General features: G+C 42.4%; 1 protein-coding gene across 2 annotated transcripts in view; it reads left to right on the forward strand.

Moving 5' to 3' along the window:
* Window positions 1–17,844, forward strand: part of LOC149157129 (putative folate-biopterin transporter 6) — a 231,688-nt gene extending 213,844 nt beyond the window's left edge. For both annotated transcript variants that reach the window (XM_089439104.1, XM_089439105.1), the window contains one exon: window positions 16,637–17,844. In XM_089439104.1, the coding sequence (XP_089295230.1) occupies window positions 16,637–17,122 (486 nt within the window). In that variant the 3' untranslated portion in view covers window positions 17,123–17,844. The remainder of the gene's footprint in view (window positions 1–16,636) is intronic.
* Window positions 17,845–18,323: the final 479 nt, after the last annotated feature.

Raw genomic sequence — 18,323 nt, forward strand, 5'->3', positions numbered from 1 at the left:
GTCAGAGTGATGCTTCAGTGGGTTGCAGCGCTAGAGCACATTCCTCACTAAGAGGGAGTGTTGATTTTTATAGCATTGGGTGTGGTCTAGCCTTGAAACTTTGCAAAGAGGCTAAGACACATGCATTCTCCAATACCCAGAAATAGTTTGGGAAAATTCCACCTAGAGATGATTTAATTAAAATAGATAACTTTTTAAAATGGTTCCCTAAGTCTAAACTTAGGAAATCTGGTTAATTAAAGGGTATTAATTAAATCAGGTGTGAATCTTTTAGAAGAAGACAAAGATCAACTCCAAGTTAATCTTAGCCATCGATTATGTTTTAATCTTGGCCGTTGGAGCTCCAACGAGAGATTATAAGAAGGAGTTCGATGTGGTTGGAGAAATACACTTAAGCAGTTCAATTTTGCTAGAGAATAGATTTCTTGAGTAGCAACTGTAAGTTGCCAGAAGTGATTCAGTAAAGTCGAAGCAGTGAGAGAGGGGCAGGGATAGTAGACTGGAGGAAGTTTTCTAGATTTGGGGAGTGCAAGGAAAAGAAGGCAGAGAGTAGTTCAGTGAGGCAACGCGGTGCCATGTGGAGGCAGCACAGAGCTTCAGATGGAGTTCGAAATCCAGCTGGGAGAGACGAGATTCAGTGCCAAAAGCCGAGATGTGAGACCGGAGGGCCAAGAGGTTGAATTTCCAGAGAGCAGGAGGTCAACAAAGGAGGTGATGCAGAGCCTAGCCAGGGTGACACAGATCTGTGTAGGATTGACGCAGAAGCTGCGCAGAGGCAGCGTGGGGCCTGCTAGCCAGCCCTAGATCAATGTCGGATCTCCCGGATCAGTGTGAGATTTTCTCACTAACTTTTTGCTAGTATTTCTCTGTATCAGATAGCCAGTTTGGGCATCCAATGATTTGTACTCAAATTTACTATTGCATAATAATACAACCCTTTGCTGTTGCACCGACTTTCCCAAGTTGGGTTTTCCGGGGGACATTGTCCAAAAACAATTGTGTTGATGTGTGCGTTTATTTATCTCCAGTGTAGTATTTAAGTTTCCACAGTATTTTATTTTGTGTAGGCTGCAGTGTATGTATTTCAATATTTGCCGTAGAAAACTGTAGGTAGCTTGTTCAAATAATTTCACAAGTAGGTGAAATATTATCAGTTTGCTGCAGTAGGAATCGGGTAACCGATTTTTCACATAGAGGAACATATTAACACCCACATGTGACGCATTGAGAGCCATGGGACTTTGGACAGTTGTAGAGAATCATTCATAGCCATGGGCACCTTCAACACCCACAGAGATCCTGCATTTGCCCTATTATTCATGGGATGATGCACCTGGTCTAGTTTGCCCCTAGCTACCTTAGCAGTATATGCATGGTATGGCAGTTTATCCAAGGTCCATATGTGGTTTGTCTCATGCCTTGAGGCATGAGAGGGCTAGCACCATCTTAAGTGCCCTCAACGTTGGAGCAGACACAAAGATTTTACCATTTGGATACCCATGAGACCCAGTTTTGTGCCCCAAACCCACATTTGGGGTCCACAAGATGATTGGCACTAAGATACAGGGGCCAACCCCTAGATCTTGATTTTAGAGGCATGGCACCAAAAGGCCTCAACATCATCCCTCTAGAAGGCCACACAAGCATGATGTCAGCGTTTCAGCTAGCATTTGTGGAAATAAATTTGCTAAAGCTACTAGGTCAGCTTGTGACCTAGTCCATTACTTGCACATTATTTTATTAGTAGAGTGGCTTATACACTAAAATAGGACATGTAAGAGCACATATATATTAGAGAGATCCCATTTTATCTCTCATCATCATCACACTTGGAATTCAACCTCATAGAGGAAACTCACACTTGCTCTTTTGTGGACTATATTGGATCTTGGATGCATTTTGATGTTTGGAGCTGATTTTTGGACATTCTTTGGAGCTATTCTTTGGATTAATGGATGGATTTCTTGCATATTGTCTTGTAAGTACTCTTAATTGTTGAAGATCTATTTTCTATGTCTAATGTATGGAATGATTGATTCTAGTTCATGCTAAAATTGTGCCCTAATTTTATTGAAGATTAATTGAATGCTAGCTAGATGAATATTGCATGCATTACTCATACATGACATGTAAGAATTATCCTAGTGGTGAACTCCTAGTAGCTCTCCCATAAATTTCCATTATTCCTTTGAGTGGATAAATGCTTGAAATTTGTTGCTAGGGCATCAAATTTCGGCCTCCTTAGAAGCAAGGTTAGCTAATCTAAGACATCCTTGACTCCATATGCCCAAAGGACAAGGCACTAATCCAAATCATTGGTGATCAATCTCACTTTTCCTCCATATTTTCTCCCTCTTAAATTTCGGTCCTTTCAAGGCTAGAGAAGGAGCTAGGGCTTGGTGCGAATTTCTAGGGAGAGGGGATTTTGGTGGTTGGAGAGCCTAAACATCAAGTAGATAGGGTTTGCCACAAAACCTATCAATTTGGTGGGCATCCACTTCAATTTCATCCATAAATTCTCTTGCCCTAGGTGTTTGCCCTAAGAGGGAAACCCTAGTTTTTCTTCCCTCAACTTAAGGACTTTCTTGAAGGTTTCATGAGCCTTGGCTTAGCTAATATACATTGTAAGAAATATTTTCTCCTCGCCTTGACCTTGAGTTACTCCAACACTCGTCAAATCAATCAAACCCTAGGTCTTGTGCCTCTATTTCTAGGTATCTTCATAGAAAGCGAATTGTTTCCTAGTGAAGCCTTGAACCAAAATTGTGTCTTTCTAGAAGACCTCCTAGCGAGATCATTTTGTACCTTAACCCTAGAATACCTATTGTAAATGATATCTATCCTACTAGGACTCCTCCCATTGGTGAAAGTCTGTTAAGACTAGGGGGTTTTGGTTGTGGTGATAGTGGGCCACTACCCCGTTGTTGCTAATAGGTCTAGTTTATGCCTTGTAGGGTTTCTTTCTCCAAGGCTTGCTAGATTTTGCGACAACAGGCCATAAGGACAAATTAACATGGAGTCTTTCCACCTTTAAATAGGCTACTTTAGAGATGAATACTGTGGGAAAAACCATGGGTTCTCATAAACATGGAGCTCGAAAACCGTTGGTTAATTGACCAAGTCAAGTTTACCTAAACTGCCCTAACAGAAAAGATATCCTAAAAGTACATTGGTGTTAGAGTTCAATGTTGTGTGTGTATATCAGAGTGAATAACACGTGGTAAGCAATTTCTCTGAAAGGAGTGGAGTTGTGCAACAATGAACTAGTGAAGGTAAGTTATCCTCCTTCCCTTTCCAACATAATATTCAACTTGTATGGATGATTAGGAGGCCCAACAGTCCCTCAAGCACCATAATAGTACATATAGTTAAGTGATCTAACTTCTTGATTGATTCTCCACTAAAAAGAGATGTCGTCGTACTTGGATTGGAATTGGATTTTCCCAAAATTACGACTTGGCCTGGACTTGGATCAACACTGGTTGTTGACACTAGAAGCCAATGTTGTGAGACTCGGCCAAGATCTGTGAATCTTGCTAAGTTTTGCTGAGTTATTCTTGAAAAGATTACTTAGCTAAAACTTTCCCTGAACTCTCTTGCAAGAAACATGCCAAGACTTGGCCAAAACTCGACAAAACTGGGAAAAACTCACCCAAAATTGTCATTATTATTTTTCTATCACAAAATTCCGTGTATTTTGAGTCTTTTTTATGTGGCAAGTTTTGTCAAGTCTTATATAAAGTTTTATGAGTTTATAAGTTTTGACGAACCCCAAGCTGATTGAGTTTTTGCTTACTTCAAGTCTCACAACTTTGCTATAAAGGACTTGATCAAATAAAATCGACATTAAATATTTGGCTTTTAATTAAAAAAAATAGTATATTCATGTACATCAGTGTAAATCCAAACCATGAGACACCAAATTTGGGAAGTATGCTACTCAATATTACATGTAAGGGGTCAAATATCCAAAATTTCATCAAGATACATAAACTTAAAGATTTGAGAGAAAACATAAACTTTTAGGCTCTAAATGGCCTTTAGAGTCCAAAATTCACCATCCTATAATAAATTGAGTATGTAGCCCACTTGACGTGTAGCTTATTAGACCGACTTAGATGAGTCCAAGAATTTGAAGTTTGCTTTCTCTCGTCAAATGACTTCAACTGCCACTGATTTGATGTTTTAAATCAATTCACACCTTTGGGCAACCTAGAGGTTTCAATTAGTTGATATCATTGAGCAACCTATTCTCCTACGTTTCAATCTTAAGAGTCCCACAATCCCCAGTCCAAGGGATGCAAGAGAAAGGATTACAAGGAACTGTTTTGCATATACGTTGAAAAGATAAAAAAACTTGTTAAGTCAACTGAAAGCCGAAGAACAACCTAATTTCTATCTTCTCTATGTGAAGTCCGATAGCTTTGATTCCATTGCCAATCATCTTGAAATGGGATCCACACTATATCTTCTAAATTTCTAATATTAAGATTAATTAATGAATGAAATAAGTAAATGTAAAGGTTGACATGTTTTAGAATTAATATTAAAGATTGAATACAATTCTAAAAGGTAAGTCAACTGAATGACAACTAGGTTGAAGGTGGTCGACTAGACTATCAAGGGAGTTAGGTTTCCTCTTTGGATTTTTTTCTTCTACAGTTTTGTTTATTTATTGATTGGGCCCACATGTAGGTGGTCCAGTCAGTGCTATCAAATTTGGTCAAGTCAGTTCTGTCTTAGTTGAGTGGTTGATTTGACTCTAACTTGGCCAAGTCAAATTGAGTTAGTGGCTGACTTAGGTTCTAATTATGTCTGTTGTAGCCCAATCTGGCACAACTAAAATATTAAAAATCTTCAAAAAAAACTCCAGCACAGGATTAAAATTGCAAAATTTGATGGCACCTGATAACATTTGCTGACAGCTCTACAAAGGGAAGACATTCTTGCTTTTATAAAAATGATTAGAATGATGAAATGCCTCATGTTTTCATTTCAAATGTTTGGAAAAGGGGACAGTTTTATGGGAGCTATTTAATGTCAGTGAGCAAGACAAGCCAAGGCATTGTGTCTATGAGCTAATTGAGCACCCAGATTACAATTATTGTATTGAGCTTATTGTTATTCGACTGCCCTTTGTTGCAGAGCTACCAGAAGTGTCTGTTGTTGTTGAATCATCAGTTGATGATAAGGTGTGTCAAAACATCTCACAACCTGAGAATTGTATGAAAACAAAAAATGATTCAAACATTGAGAAAGATTGTGAAATGGAGCCAAAACCTGAGTATTATATTAGAACAGAGCTATTTTCAGAACAGAGATATGAGAATTCGGGTCAAATGTCTTGTTGATTTTCAAAGTGCTTGCAAAAGGTGCCTCCGCTAAGACTAACAAAGTTGCTACTGCTCGAAGATCTGAGATGATTGATTGTATGGACAACTCTGTCATTTCATCCGATGGCTAAGTTTGCACAATCTGCATCATTAAGTTGTGGTTTAGCAGCTCTACGTAACTCTAGAGTTGAAGTCAGATAACAAATGTACCAAGGGTAGTTCAACCTCTTCTTCTGACGGGAAGTCAAGGAATTTTAGTTATACAACGTGCAATGTTTCTGGAAGAAATGGTCAGCCTTCCTTTGTAAATGGCAACCATTTCAGAAATCATGTCTTTTCTCCTGGGCACAAGGTTTCCTCTGGGAGGGAAGATAATGATAACAATTCAGATAGTCTGGGGAATGTTTCTGGAGATGAGCCTAGTTGTTTCAGTCATGCAAGACACAATAAATTTAGAAGAAATGATAACCACTCTATGGTTATTCATAACAGAACCAGAAATCATGAGTTTTCTTCATGGCATGATGATTCTTCTTACAGGCCGAACAAGTGCTTCATCACGAAAGGAAAACATGGGAATTTTCTTAGCAATCAGATACCAGAACAGCGCAGATTCTCTGCTTTGCTTGGAGAAGAAAAAGACTGCAGGCGCTTAACCGCTGGAAAAAGAAAGGAGGCTTTATCTCTCAGTCAGCAAGGTCAAACAAAGAAAAAGGTTACTAGATTAATTGTTTTGAATGAAGAAGATCACGAGCAACCAAAGGAACAACAAACTCATAGATTGCATAAAAGTTTGAGAAATAATATGCCAAAGGATTTGAAAGTTTACTATCCTGCAAGGGATGATCCAGAATCTGTTGAAATTTGCTATTTTTATATGGAATGCCTAGCTCCTTTTTCGTATTTGTCTTCACCAATCATGAATTTCTACATTCGCAAATTGGTGCTCTAAGAGAAGTTTCTTGGCCAGAATACTTAACGATGAAAATGAAATTCCAATTGCATAGCGCTTGAAGAAAACTTAATTGCTCAAGGAAATTGATGGCTCACATTATTCCTCATCCAAGTTAAAACAATCCTGGTGGCACAAATTGCACAGGGTTTATACAAAGGTGTGCCCCCGCAAGGCAGTTTTTTCAAACCACTTATCTAAAAATCGATGACTATTAATTATTATGACGGCACCCTCCTCATCTCAAGAAACCACCAGAGGTGGTCCCAGAGGTGGTTTTGGGTTTTAAGAAACCACAAATTGTTTGCTATCATAAATAAAAGACGAAGCCTGGGACCCAAGCCTATGTATTATCCACCTCAACATTAGTACCATACGAAACCTGTATAAACTTCGAAGACTTTCTATTTAATCTCTTTTATTAATTAAAAGAGAAAGGCGCCCACGAGTATGTTTGTCCATATTTGTAAGGGGTTGGGTTCATGAAAGCTAGTTTCTTTTATCAGATAAATTATTTTGAATAGAGAGACAATTTTGTAACTGTCAAAAAGTCAGTTCCTCAACTGATTTTGTTTTAACAGTTAGTTCAGTTAGGCTAGGAAGCAGAAATAAACGCTGAGAAATTAGATGGTGAAGAGGTTCGGAAGGCCACAGTGATCCATGACTGGCAACAAAACATTCTCTCTGAAATCTGAAAATGAAATTGCAGTTTGATTCCAGCAATGGGAAGCCGCAGTGATTGTTATTCTCTTGAGTTTCAGTATTCAAATTTATATATTTTCCTCTCTTGGACAGTGTAAGATGCAGTTGGTGCTTTGGTTTAGTTTTTGATGAATTTATTTAATTGTACTCATTAAAATTAATCTTGAAGCCCTTAATGGACACTCCACATCTAGGGACCTCATTCACTTTTCCTTAGTCTTACATTATTCTTTCTACAGAGTTAAAGCATAGATTCTTAATTGCCTATGCCAAAACTTTGTCTCTTCCATTTTCTGCTTTACACCTCCACCCTGCAATTCTCATAGCCTCTCTAGCCATTCTGCTTTGGAAAGCTAGGGTTTCAAAACTAGAAGCTTTGCTTGCAAGCCCTCATGGCCTGTCCTTCCTTCCATTGGTTTTAAATTGTTTTTAAATTAATCTGAAGATGTCTCAGGCACGGGTTCCCCACAACCAGGAACTGTCCCTTGAGAGATACAACAATGTCAACCATCTTTTAGGACTGGTTTGGAAAAACCCCAGTCCAAACCAATGGAGTTGATTTTGAGTCAGTCAGTGATGATAACACCACTATGTATGCATGGGGATCTTGCTAAAGATAGAACTGAAGTCTGAATTGAAGCACTGAATATATGTTGATTTGGGGTAGCATCGGATGTGCTCTAGCCACGAAAATTGGTGGAGAGGCTAAAACACATGAGATCTGCAATACCCATAAATGATTGGGGCAAAATCTAACCAGTTCGGGAGATATTAAAATAATTAATATTTTTAATGTAGTCCCTAAGTCTAAACTTAGGGAAAATAAAATATTAACGTGAATTAATATAAAACTGAGTTAGAATGGTCCAAAAGTCATGGATCAAGCCAAATCTAATCTTAGCTGTTGATTAGGAACTTAATCTCGGCCGTTGAATTGTCAACAAGAAAAGTATAAGAGGAGGCTTGAGAGTCACTTGGAGAACACACTGAGTTGATCAAGAATTCGATTTTCTGGGGCAGGACTTGCTGAGGAAATCGAAGGAGTAATCAGAGTTGCAGCTGAGGGCAGTGAATGCAATAGCAGAGAGGCAGAGATAGTACCGGGAGCATCAGCGCAGAAGCCGGGAGAGGGTTGACGCAGAGCCAGCCAGAGGCCACCAGAGGCACACATAAGTAGCCAGAGGCCACGCAGAGGCAGCCAGGAGCTGCGCAGAGCCTGAGGAGGGCCAGCGTGGGACACACAGAGGCTCCAGAGGCTGATGCAGAGCCCCGAGAGGCTGACACTAGGCCAGAGAGGCTAACGCAGGCCCTAGAGGCTGACGCTGGGAGATTTCGTGGGGTAGATTGGGGCTGATATTTGTCTCCAACTGAGAGGTACTACTGCCGAGAGAATTCTCTGTTGGGTGAGCCATTTCTGGCACCTAGATTGTATTCTGAAACTACTTAATAATAAAACCCTCAGATCGCTGCACTGGTTTTCCCACATTGGGTTTTTTCGAGGACATTAGTCCAAAAATAACGGTGTTACTTGTGTGCTTGTTTTTTTTTTCTTCAGTTGATGATCTATATGTGTTGAGACTGTACTTGTATTTATTTTCAGTATTTACATGGTAAATAACTTGTTAATTAACAGAACAAGTAGGAAGAAATAACTCAGAAAGTACAAGAAGGATTTCTAACAGTTAGACTTAGAAATTCCAACATGGTATTTGTTGATTTGGGGTAGAATCTGATGTGGTCTAGCCATGAAATTTGGTGGAGAGGTTGGGGCACATGAGATCTCCAATACCCAGAAAGGGTTTGGACAGATTCTAAACAGATTAGGAGATATTAAAATAATTAATATTTTTAATGGAGTCCCTAAGTCTAAACTTAGGGAAAATAAAATATTAATGTGTATTAATATGAATCTGTGTTAGAGTGGTCCAAAAAACATGGATCAAGCCAGTTCTAATCTTAGTCGTTGATTAGGGACTTAATCTTGGCCGTTGAGATGTCAACAGAAAAAGTATAAGAGGAGGCTTGAGGGTCACTTGGAGAGCACACCAGATGATCAGTAATTCTATTCTCTAGAGCGGGGTTTGCTAAGAGAGATAGAATCAGTGATCGGGAGAGCAGTTGAGGGGCATTGAGTACAGAGAAACAGAGAAGGCAGAGATTGTGCTGGGAGAGCAGCACAACAACCAAGGAGGGTGACGCAGAGCCAGCAAGGGCTCACGTAGGGCCACGCAGAGGCAGCCAAGTGTTGCGCAAAGCACCAGAGGGGCCAGCGTAGCTGACGCAGAGGCTCCCAGAGCTGACGCAGGGCCTCCTGGGGCTGATGCAGGGCCAACGTGGGACAAAGAGGGGTTGACGCAGTCTAGATTGGGCAGACGCTGGGGTTGCAGGAGTAGTTTTGTGCTGAGGAACTGCTGAAAGGATTTTTTGGTGTTTCAGCTAGGAGATTTCTCTCAAACAGTGAGGTATAGATGCTAAGGAAATTCTCTGTTGGGTAGGCCAGTTTCGGCACCCAGATTGTACTCTGATATTGCTTAATAAGAAAGCCCTCAGATCGCTGCACCGGTTTTCCGCCATTGGGTTTTTCCGGGGACATTGGTCCAAAAATAATGGTGTCATGTGGCGTATTTGTTCTTGTTTCTTTTAGTTGCTGATCTAGATTCTATAATATGTTGAGCATGCACTAGTGTTTATTTTTAGTATTTACATTGTAAATAACTTGTTAAGGAAAATAATAAGTAGATAGGAATAAATCAGATAAAGTGCATGGAGGGTTTCTAAATAAGTAAACTTAGAAACTTCAACATGGTATCAGAGCGTGGTTGCAGATCACAGGAGGACTAAAGACATCAGCCGAGAGGAGCAATAGCAGCAAAAAACAATTGTCCCGAGGTGACAAAAGTTGTTTCTAGCAGCGCAGAAGCCAAGAAGTGTGACATAGAGCCAGCTAGAGCCACGCAGAAGAAGCCAGGGATCTTCGCAGAGCCTCAGAGAGGCTAGCGTTGCTGATGCAGAAGGCCAGAGGGCTGACGCAGAAGGCCAGAGGGTTGACGCAGGGCATCCCACAATTGACGCAGACCCATTTGGGGTGACGCAGAGCCAGCGTGAGGCAGAGAGGGGCTGGCGCAGTTCACAGAGAGGCAGTTGCTAGAGTCTAGAAGGCTGCAGAAATATTGCAGAGTGGAGCTAGTGAGGTACTGTAGTAAGAACAGTACCTGATAGAGCAGGGCTAGAGGAGTTGTTACCGAGGGTTTCTGACTGAGGAACCTAGATCAGTAATGCAGTTGCATAAGACGATCAGAGTAGGGGGCATCTCGACAAGTGGCAGAAGGATTTCTAGGAGGGAAATCAGGACTTGGAGTCCAGAAGAGAACTTTCAGACGGGAAGTAGAGACTCAGAGGAGTCGAACAGATAACTTCCAGGAGGGAAGTAGAGGAGCATCATGGCACTTCACGGGGTAAGAGACTAGGATAGACTAGACAGAGCATCGAACTTCGCAGTCTGGAAGGCCAGAATTTTATCAGTGCTTGACATGAATCGTGTCAAGAACTTCGCCTTGAAGGTTATAGCTATCCCAGTCGACCCCAACGATAACGACAAGTACAAAGAGGCGATGGCGAGGGCCAAGTGCATTATCCTTGACGGGGTCAAGGATCATGTGGTACCACATATAGCCGAGAAGGAAACGACAGTTGAGATGTGGGAGGCTCTCAAGAACCTATACCAGCGTACTTCTGTGCAGAGAAGAATGCTGCTCGAGAACCAGATGAGGTCGTATCAGATGAAGAAGGGTCAATCGATTGACACCTTCCTCGGAGGACTAAATGAGATCCGAGACCAGTTGACTGCTATAGGAGCGACACCGGATCAGGAGGTTATGGTGAGGAAAACCCTGAATGCTGTTTCAGAAGATTGGGAAGTGTTTGTCCAGAGTATCCTGGGTAGAGGGACTCTCCTACCTTGGGACGATATGTGGGTAGCTCTTTGCCAGGAAGAGATCAGATGGCAGTCGAAGATAGGTAGCAACAACAAAGGGATCAAAGTTCAGCAGCAGGGGGAGGATGTGGCCCTAGCATCTGAGGGAAAGCAGGAGAAGCGGAAGAGGAAAGATCTCTCCAAGATCAAGTGCTTCCACTGTGGGGAGATGGGTCATTATGCGACCCAGTGCCCAAGGAAGAAGAGTAAGGGAGAGTCTTCTGAGACTAAGGCAGCGCCAGCATGGGTAGAGAAGGAAGTTTTGACAGACGATGACTCTACCATGAGTGCACACGCGCCACTTCGGAAGTGGGGAGACATCTAGCTGTAGTCAGGCGGACTACAGGCGATGAGGGGCAGGATCCTTGAGGTACCCAACCTCTTGGATTAGACCTTGCTATAGGAGCCCCGATGAGGAGTAGCAGGACTAGCTGAGTGGGTAGAGACGGATACGGATGGAGCGGCAGAGAGAGCTACAGTGCAGGAGTCCCGAGACAGCGCAAAGCTAGCAGGTTGCAGCAGTGCGAGAGACACAGGAGTGTTGCACCAGTGCTGGAAGGCACAGAGAGGTGTGCAACGGTGTGAGATGCAGGGAGTTGTTGCAGCAGCGCAGAGGTTAGAGAGAGGGAGCACTTGTCAACAGCAAAGGGAGCTTCAGCATCAGTGGGTGTTTCTAGCCCAATAGGGAGGTCAGTTGGAGGATCAATTACTTACTTCTTAGTAACTGAGTTGCAGTGCAGCAATGGGCAGCACAATGCAACATGATGAGAGGAGGTGCAATGTAGATGCAGTGTTGGGAGAAAGGACCAGCAGCAGCACGGATGCAGAGGGAGCTGTCGTACAGATGCAGCACTGGCAGTGGCACAACCATGGGCAGCAGTATAGGAGGCAGCAGTGTAGAGGATGGTGGGCAAGAAGGCCTAGCACCAACACAGGTACCGATGCCGGATGATCAGAGTAATACTCAGTGAGGAGTATTGCTAGAGCACAGTCCTCGCTAAGAGGGAGTGTTGATTTGGGGTAGCATCGGATGTGCTCTAGCCACGAAATTTGGTGGAGAGGTTGGGGCACATGAGATCTCCAATACCCAGAAAGGGTTTGAACAAATTCTAAACAGATCAGGAGATATTAAAATAATTAATATTTTTAATGGAGTCCCTAAGTCTAAACTTAGGGAAAATAAAATATTAATGTGTATTAATATGAATCTGTGTTAGAGTGGTCCAAAAGACATGGATCAAGCCAGATCTAATCTTAGCCATTGATTAGGGACTTAATCTCGGCCGTTGAGATGTCAACAGGAAAAGTATAAGAGGAAGCTTGAGGGTCACTTAGAGAGCACACTGGATGATCAGTCATTCTATTCTCTAGAGTGGGGTTTGCTAAGAGAGATAGAATCAGTGATCGGGAGAGCAACTGAGGGGCATTGAGTACAGAGAAACAGAGAAGGCAAAGATTGTGTCGAGAGAGCAATGCAACAACCAAGGAGGGTGACGCAGAGCCAGTAAGGGCTCACGCAGGGCCACGCAGAGGTAGCCAAGTGCTGCGCAGAGCACCAGAGTGGCCAGCGCAGCTGAGGCAGAGGCTCCCAGAGCTAACACAGACCTAGAAAGGCTGACGCAGGGCTAGCGTGGGACGAAGAGGGGCTGACGCAACCCAAATTAGGTAGACGCTGGGGTTGCAGGAGCAGTTTTGTGCTGAGGAACTGCCGAAAGGATTTTCCGGGGTTTCAGCCAGGAGATTTCTCTCAAACTGTGAGGTATAGCTGCTAAGGAAATTCTCTATTAGGTAGGCCAGTTTCGGCACTTAGATTGTACTATGATATTGCTTAATAAGAAAACCCTCAAATAGTTGCACCGGTTTTCCCACATTGGGTTTTTCTGGGGACATTGGTCCAAAAATAATGGTGTCACGTGGCGTGTTTGTTCTTGTTTCTTTTAGTCGCTGATCTGTAATATGTTGAGCATGCACTAGTGTTTATTTTCAGTATCTACATTTTAAATAACTTGTTAAGGAAAATAACAAGTAGGTAGGAATAAATCAGATAAAGTGCATGGAGGATTTCTAACTAAGTAAACTTAGAAACTTCAACAGTATCGGAGCGAGGTTGCAGATCACAGGATAACTAAGGGCATTAGTCGAGTAGAGCAACAGAAACAACTGTCCCGAGTGATAGAAGTTGTTCCTATCGGAAAAGTAGCAAGGAAGGGGTGACACAGTGCTTGTGTCATCAGTTCGAGCCAAGAAGAGGATCAGCGCAGTGGCAAGAGGAGTAGACCTGACCTATACAGTGCTTGGTCATCTTTCTTAGTGAGGAAGGATTGACGCCCGTGGCCAGGAGGTGCGGATTTTGCTGGTGCCGGGATTGCGCAGGGACTAGAGGCTCTAACCTTCATTTTGTTGGGGCATAGGAGGCTGTGGGTAAGTTGCGGAGTGAAGCTGGTGGGTTACTGTGGTCAGAACAATACCTAACAGGGCAAGACCAAGGAGGAGGGAGTTGCTGCCGAGGATTTCTAGCCAAGAAATCCGGATTAGTGGTGCAGCTGCACTAACGATCAGAGTGGGGGCATCTCGACATTGGCAGAAGGGTTTCCAGGAGGGAAATCGAGGCTCAGAGGGAGTCACACCGACAACTTCCAGGAGGGAAGTAGAGAGACTCGGAAGAGGAGCAGCAAAATGGCAGTGAACGGGGTAAGAGATCAGGACAAACTGGACAAAGCCTCAAACTTTGTAGTCTGGAAGGCCAGGATCTTGTCCGTTCTAGACAGGAATCGTCTCAAGCACTTCGCCTTGAACACGATAGTAGTCCCAGTTGACCCGGATGAGAACGAAAAGTACCAGGAGGCAATGGCGAGGGCCAAGAGCATCATCCTTGACGGGGTCAAGGACCATGTAGTACCACATATTGCCGAAAAGGACATGACAAATGCGATGTGGGAGGCCTTGACGAAATTGTATCAGCATACTTCCATGCAGAGGAAGATGCTACTTGAAAATCAGCTACGGTCATGTCAGATGCAAAAGGGAGAACAGATAGATACCTTCCTCGGTGGATTGAAGGAGGTCCAGGATCAACTGACTGCCTTAGGGGCCACGCCGGATGAGGAGATGATGGTGAGGACTGCATTGAATGCAGTCTCAAAGGATTTGGGAGGTATTTGTCCAGAGTATACTGGGCAAGTTGACCCTTCCAGATTGGGAGTAACTGTGGGCGACTCTTCATCAAGAAGAGATCAGAAGGCTAACCAAGGTAGGAAGCAGCGGCAAGGAGGTCAGAATCAAGAAGGAAGAGGAGGATGCTGCCCTAGCATCTGAGGGAAAGCAGGAGAAACAGAAGAAGAAGGACCTCTTCAAGCTCAAATGCTTCCACTGTGGGGAACTGGGTCACTATGCGAGCCAGTGTCTGAGGAAGAAGAGCAAGGGAGAGGCTTCTGAGACCAAGGTTGCGCTAGCAAGGGCGGAGAAAGTAGTGGAGACAGATGATGACTGTGCCATGAGTGTTCATGCACCTTGAGAGAAGAGGTGGGGAGACATTGAGTTGTAGTCAAACGGGCTACAGGCGAAGAGGGGCAGGATCCTCAAGGTACCCAACCTCTTGGATTATACTTTGCTACAGGAGCCCCGAAGAGGAGTAGCAGGACTGACGGATGTCAGAGTTGGGAGATCAGTTACTTACTTCTCAGTCACTGAGTTGCACGATGCAGCAGTTAGCAGTTATATGGGCAGCATGATGCAGCATGATGAGAGGGATTGCAGTGCAGATGCAGCAGTGGCAATGGCAGGGCCATGGGCAGCAGCATGGATGCAGAGGGAGTTGCCGTACAGATGCAGTAGTGGCAGTGGTAGGGCCATGGGTAGCAATACATGATGCAACAGTGCAGAGGATGTTGGGAAGCAGACCTAGCATTAGCACAAGGACTGATGCCGGATGATGCTCATTAAGGAGTACCACTAGAGCGCAGTCCTCGCTAAGAGGGAGTGTTGATTTGGGGTAGCATCGGATGTGCTCTAGCCACGGAAATTGGTGGAGAGGCTAAAGCACATGAGATCTCTAATACCTAGTAATGATTTGGGCAGAATCTAACCAGTTTGGGAGATATTAAAATAATTAATATTTTTAATGGAGTCCCTAAGTCTAAACTTAGGGAAAATAAAATATTAATGTGAATTAATATAAAATTGAGTTAGAATGGTCCAAAAGTCATGGATCAAGCCAGATCTAATCTTAGCCATTGATTAGGGACTTAATCTTGGCCGTTGAATTGTCAACGAGAAAAGTATAAGAGGAGGCTTGAGGGTCACTTGGAGAACACACCGAGTTGATCAAGAATTCGATTTTCTGGGGCAGGGCTTGCTGAGGAAATCGAAGGAGTGATTAGAGTTGCAGCTGAGGGGCAGTGAATGCGATAGCAGAGAGGTAGAGACAGTACCGAGAGCATCAGCGCAAACCGGGAGAGGGTTGACGCAGAGCTAGCCAGAGGCCACGCAAAGGCAGCCAGGAGCTGCGCAGAGCCTGAGGAGGGCCAACGTGGGACATGTAGAGGATCCAGACGCTGATGTAGAGCCCCAAGAGGCTAACGCTGGGCCAGAGAGGCTGACGCAGGCCCTAGAGGCTGACGCTGGGAGATTTCGTGGGGCAGACTGGAGCTGATATCTGTCTTCGACTGAGAGGTACTACTGCCGAGAGCATTCTCTGTTGGGTGAGCCATTTCTGGCATCCATATTGTATTTTGAAACTGCTTAATAATAAAACCCTTAGATAGCTGCACTGGTTTTCCCGCATTGGGTTTTTCCGGGGACATTAGTCCAAAAATAACAGTGTCACTTGTGTGTTTGTTTTTTTTTTCTTCAATTGATGGTCTGTATGTGTTGAGACTGTACTTGTATTTATTTTCAGTATTTACCTAGTAAATAACTTGTTCATTAACAGAACAAGTAGGAAGAAATAAATCAGAAAGTACAGGAAGGATTTCTAACAGTTAGACTTAGAAATTCCAACAATATAGTGCATTGGAAATCATTTACCATGATCTGCAATGGTAAATGAATGCCTTGCAGATATATGATGGAGGTGACAAGGGAAAGTCCACAATATGAACATTCTATATTTCAAGTTTCCAAAACAACATATTTTAGATTGCAGTTTTGATTTTTAAGCAAGTAAAATGGGTGTTTCATTTTGTTTTAGTTACTGTTGTATGTTTTACATTCAAAGGAATTTAAGAAAATGCCCTTTCGATATTTAGTAGAATTTTTTTGAAAGGTTGATTAAAGTTTTCAGAGTCAAACATATTCTTAAGATTAAAGGTAAAACAATTTGGAAATACGAAAAGACCTGCAAACTGGATTTATTGCAATCATTCAGTAATCATTTCAACAGGTAAGGGAATTAGGATACCTTTTGTCTCTATCTCAAATAGCTTCTTTCTTTTTCAGAAACAGTAAATTGTAATAAATTTAACTTAATTTGTCAAAATGAAAGGGGATATAGGTATTTTCTAAATACCTTTCTATTTTGAGCTTGCTATACTGTTTTAGTCATGCCATGTCTAGCTTTGCAGGCTGATTCATGTTTCATCTTCTAACTGCTTCTGTTGGGACAGTATTTTTTTAATCATCATTTATAGGATGTACATGACCGGTCACTGACTTGTTCTCATGTTTTCATCACTGCAGGTGGCATCTTCATTTATTGGGCTTCTTGACATTATACTTGTTTCAAGGGTGAATCTTCGGATGCATATTCCAGATCGAGCTTTTGTATTGAGCGACGCTGCTTTGACTGATGCTATTTCCAAGCTTAAGCTAATGCCAATGCTTGTGTTATCTGCCCAGCTTTGTCCCAGTGGCATCGAAGGCACTGTCTTTGCTTTCCTTATGTCAGTGTCTAACTTTGGGTTCACATCTGGTTCTTGGTTTGGCGCACTTCTACTCAAGTGGCTTCATGTCCAAAAGGATGACTACAGCCGACTTTGGCTAGCAGTTCTTATCCGCAGCTTGATGAGATTGTCACCTCTCCTGTTTCTCTTTCTTGTGCCAGACTGTACAGTGGAAAGCATTAAGCCCCCAAACATTGCCTTATCATATGATTTAGAAATAGAAGAGATAAGAAAGGATATTGAACTCTGTGATAAGGTTTCTGTACACGGGTCAGATGGATGAGCATGGCTATATGATCTTGGCCGGACCCCGATTAATCTAATTGGCCAGGTTTAGCCCCAACAATCATTTTTAAAAGAAGATGATCTTGCCTGGAGTGTTCTGCCTTGAGAACTGAAAATTTGGAATCAGTATACATGCTCACAATGCCTTGTGAAACTCGGATCAATGTGTCCAACATGTATCATAAAAAAGAGTGAAGGCAACCTTCCAGTGGACAGGTAAGGAGGAGAATAGAAGTTATGAGTTCGAGGCAAATCAAGTAAATATCCATAAACAAATGATCAAACTTCTGATATGTGGGCTATAACATCTCATATAATTGTTTGATTGATCTTGACGAATGTTACTTAGATTACCATTAAAGACTATTGTAACATAGCCTGTTGCATCAGCTTCTTGTGGATTCTTAGTATCCACTTAGGGATGAAAATGATCCAGAAAATGTAGCTAATGAAAGCCGCCAGAATTTGCATTGTGGTCTGCCTCTCATTTGCTACCTTGCATGGGAAAAGGTATTTTAGAGACCTTTCAAATCAATAGTGATTCAAATCTTGCTGGTGTAGTTCAAAATTCCCATGTTGCTGATTAGCGAATGCCATACTTCAAATCGATTTCATGTATAGAAAATTAGAAATAGTTATTCAAGTTGTTGCCCAAGGAACTTGGAACAGATATATGTAATTGGAGTGAACTTTTTCCTTAATATCTCTTATTTCATTTCACTATGAATTGTAATATCTTCAGGGTTACCACTTTGAAATTCCTTGTTGCTTTGTGCTTTCCTGGTTAGGAAGCAACGAGAAATTCAGGGATTGGAAATATTTACTAAGATTGATGATTAATGAGGTGTTCTAAAATGTCAAGGGTGTTGATTTGCCTTTCATGCTACAGTCCAAAGAAACCATGCTTAAACTATGTAAAATATATCAAGATCTATCCTATTGAAGTTAAGTGTCTACTAATAAGCATGAGATTGATTTTTATATTTGAAAACAAGCATAGGAGTTAGGAGAATACGTTCACATAGGAAAATAAGGAATTGAGCGAAACTTGGCTTGTACCAGCATGTTAAGATGTTTTCGGGAAAGATTCTTTTGGACGGGAGACACTCGGGTCAATCTTATGCACAACGTGGAAGGGATACTTTCTAGGCTTGAGATGGGATCGTTGCCCAACTCTCTAATTCCACTACCATGCAATG

Source organism: Pinus tabuliformis, chromosome 9 (assembly GCF_031772625.1).
Source record: "Pinus tabuliformis cultivar Carrire ecotype Pingquan chromosome 9, CPIR1, whole genome shotgun sequence".
In the NCBI taxonomy this organism is placed as follows: Eukaryota; Viridiplantae; Streptophyta; class Pinopsida; order Pinales; family Pinaceae; genus Pinus; species Pinus tabuliformis.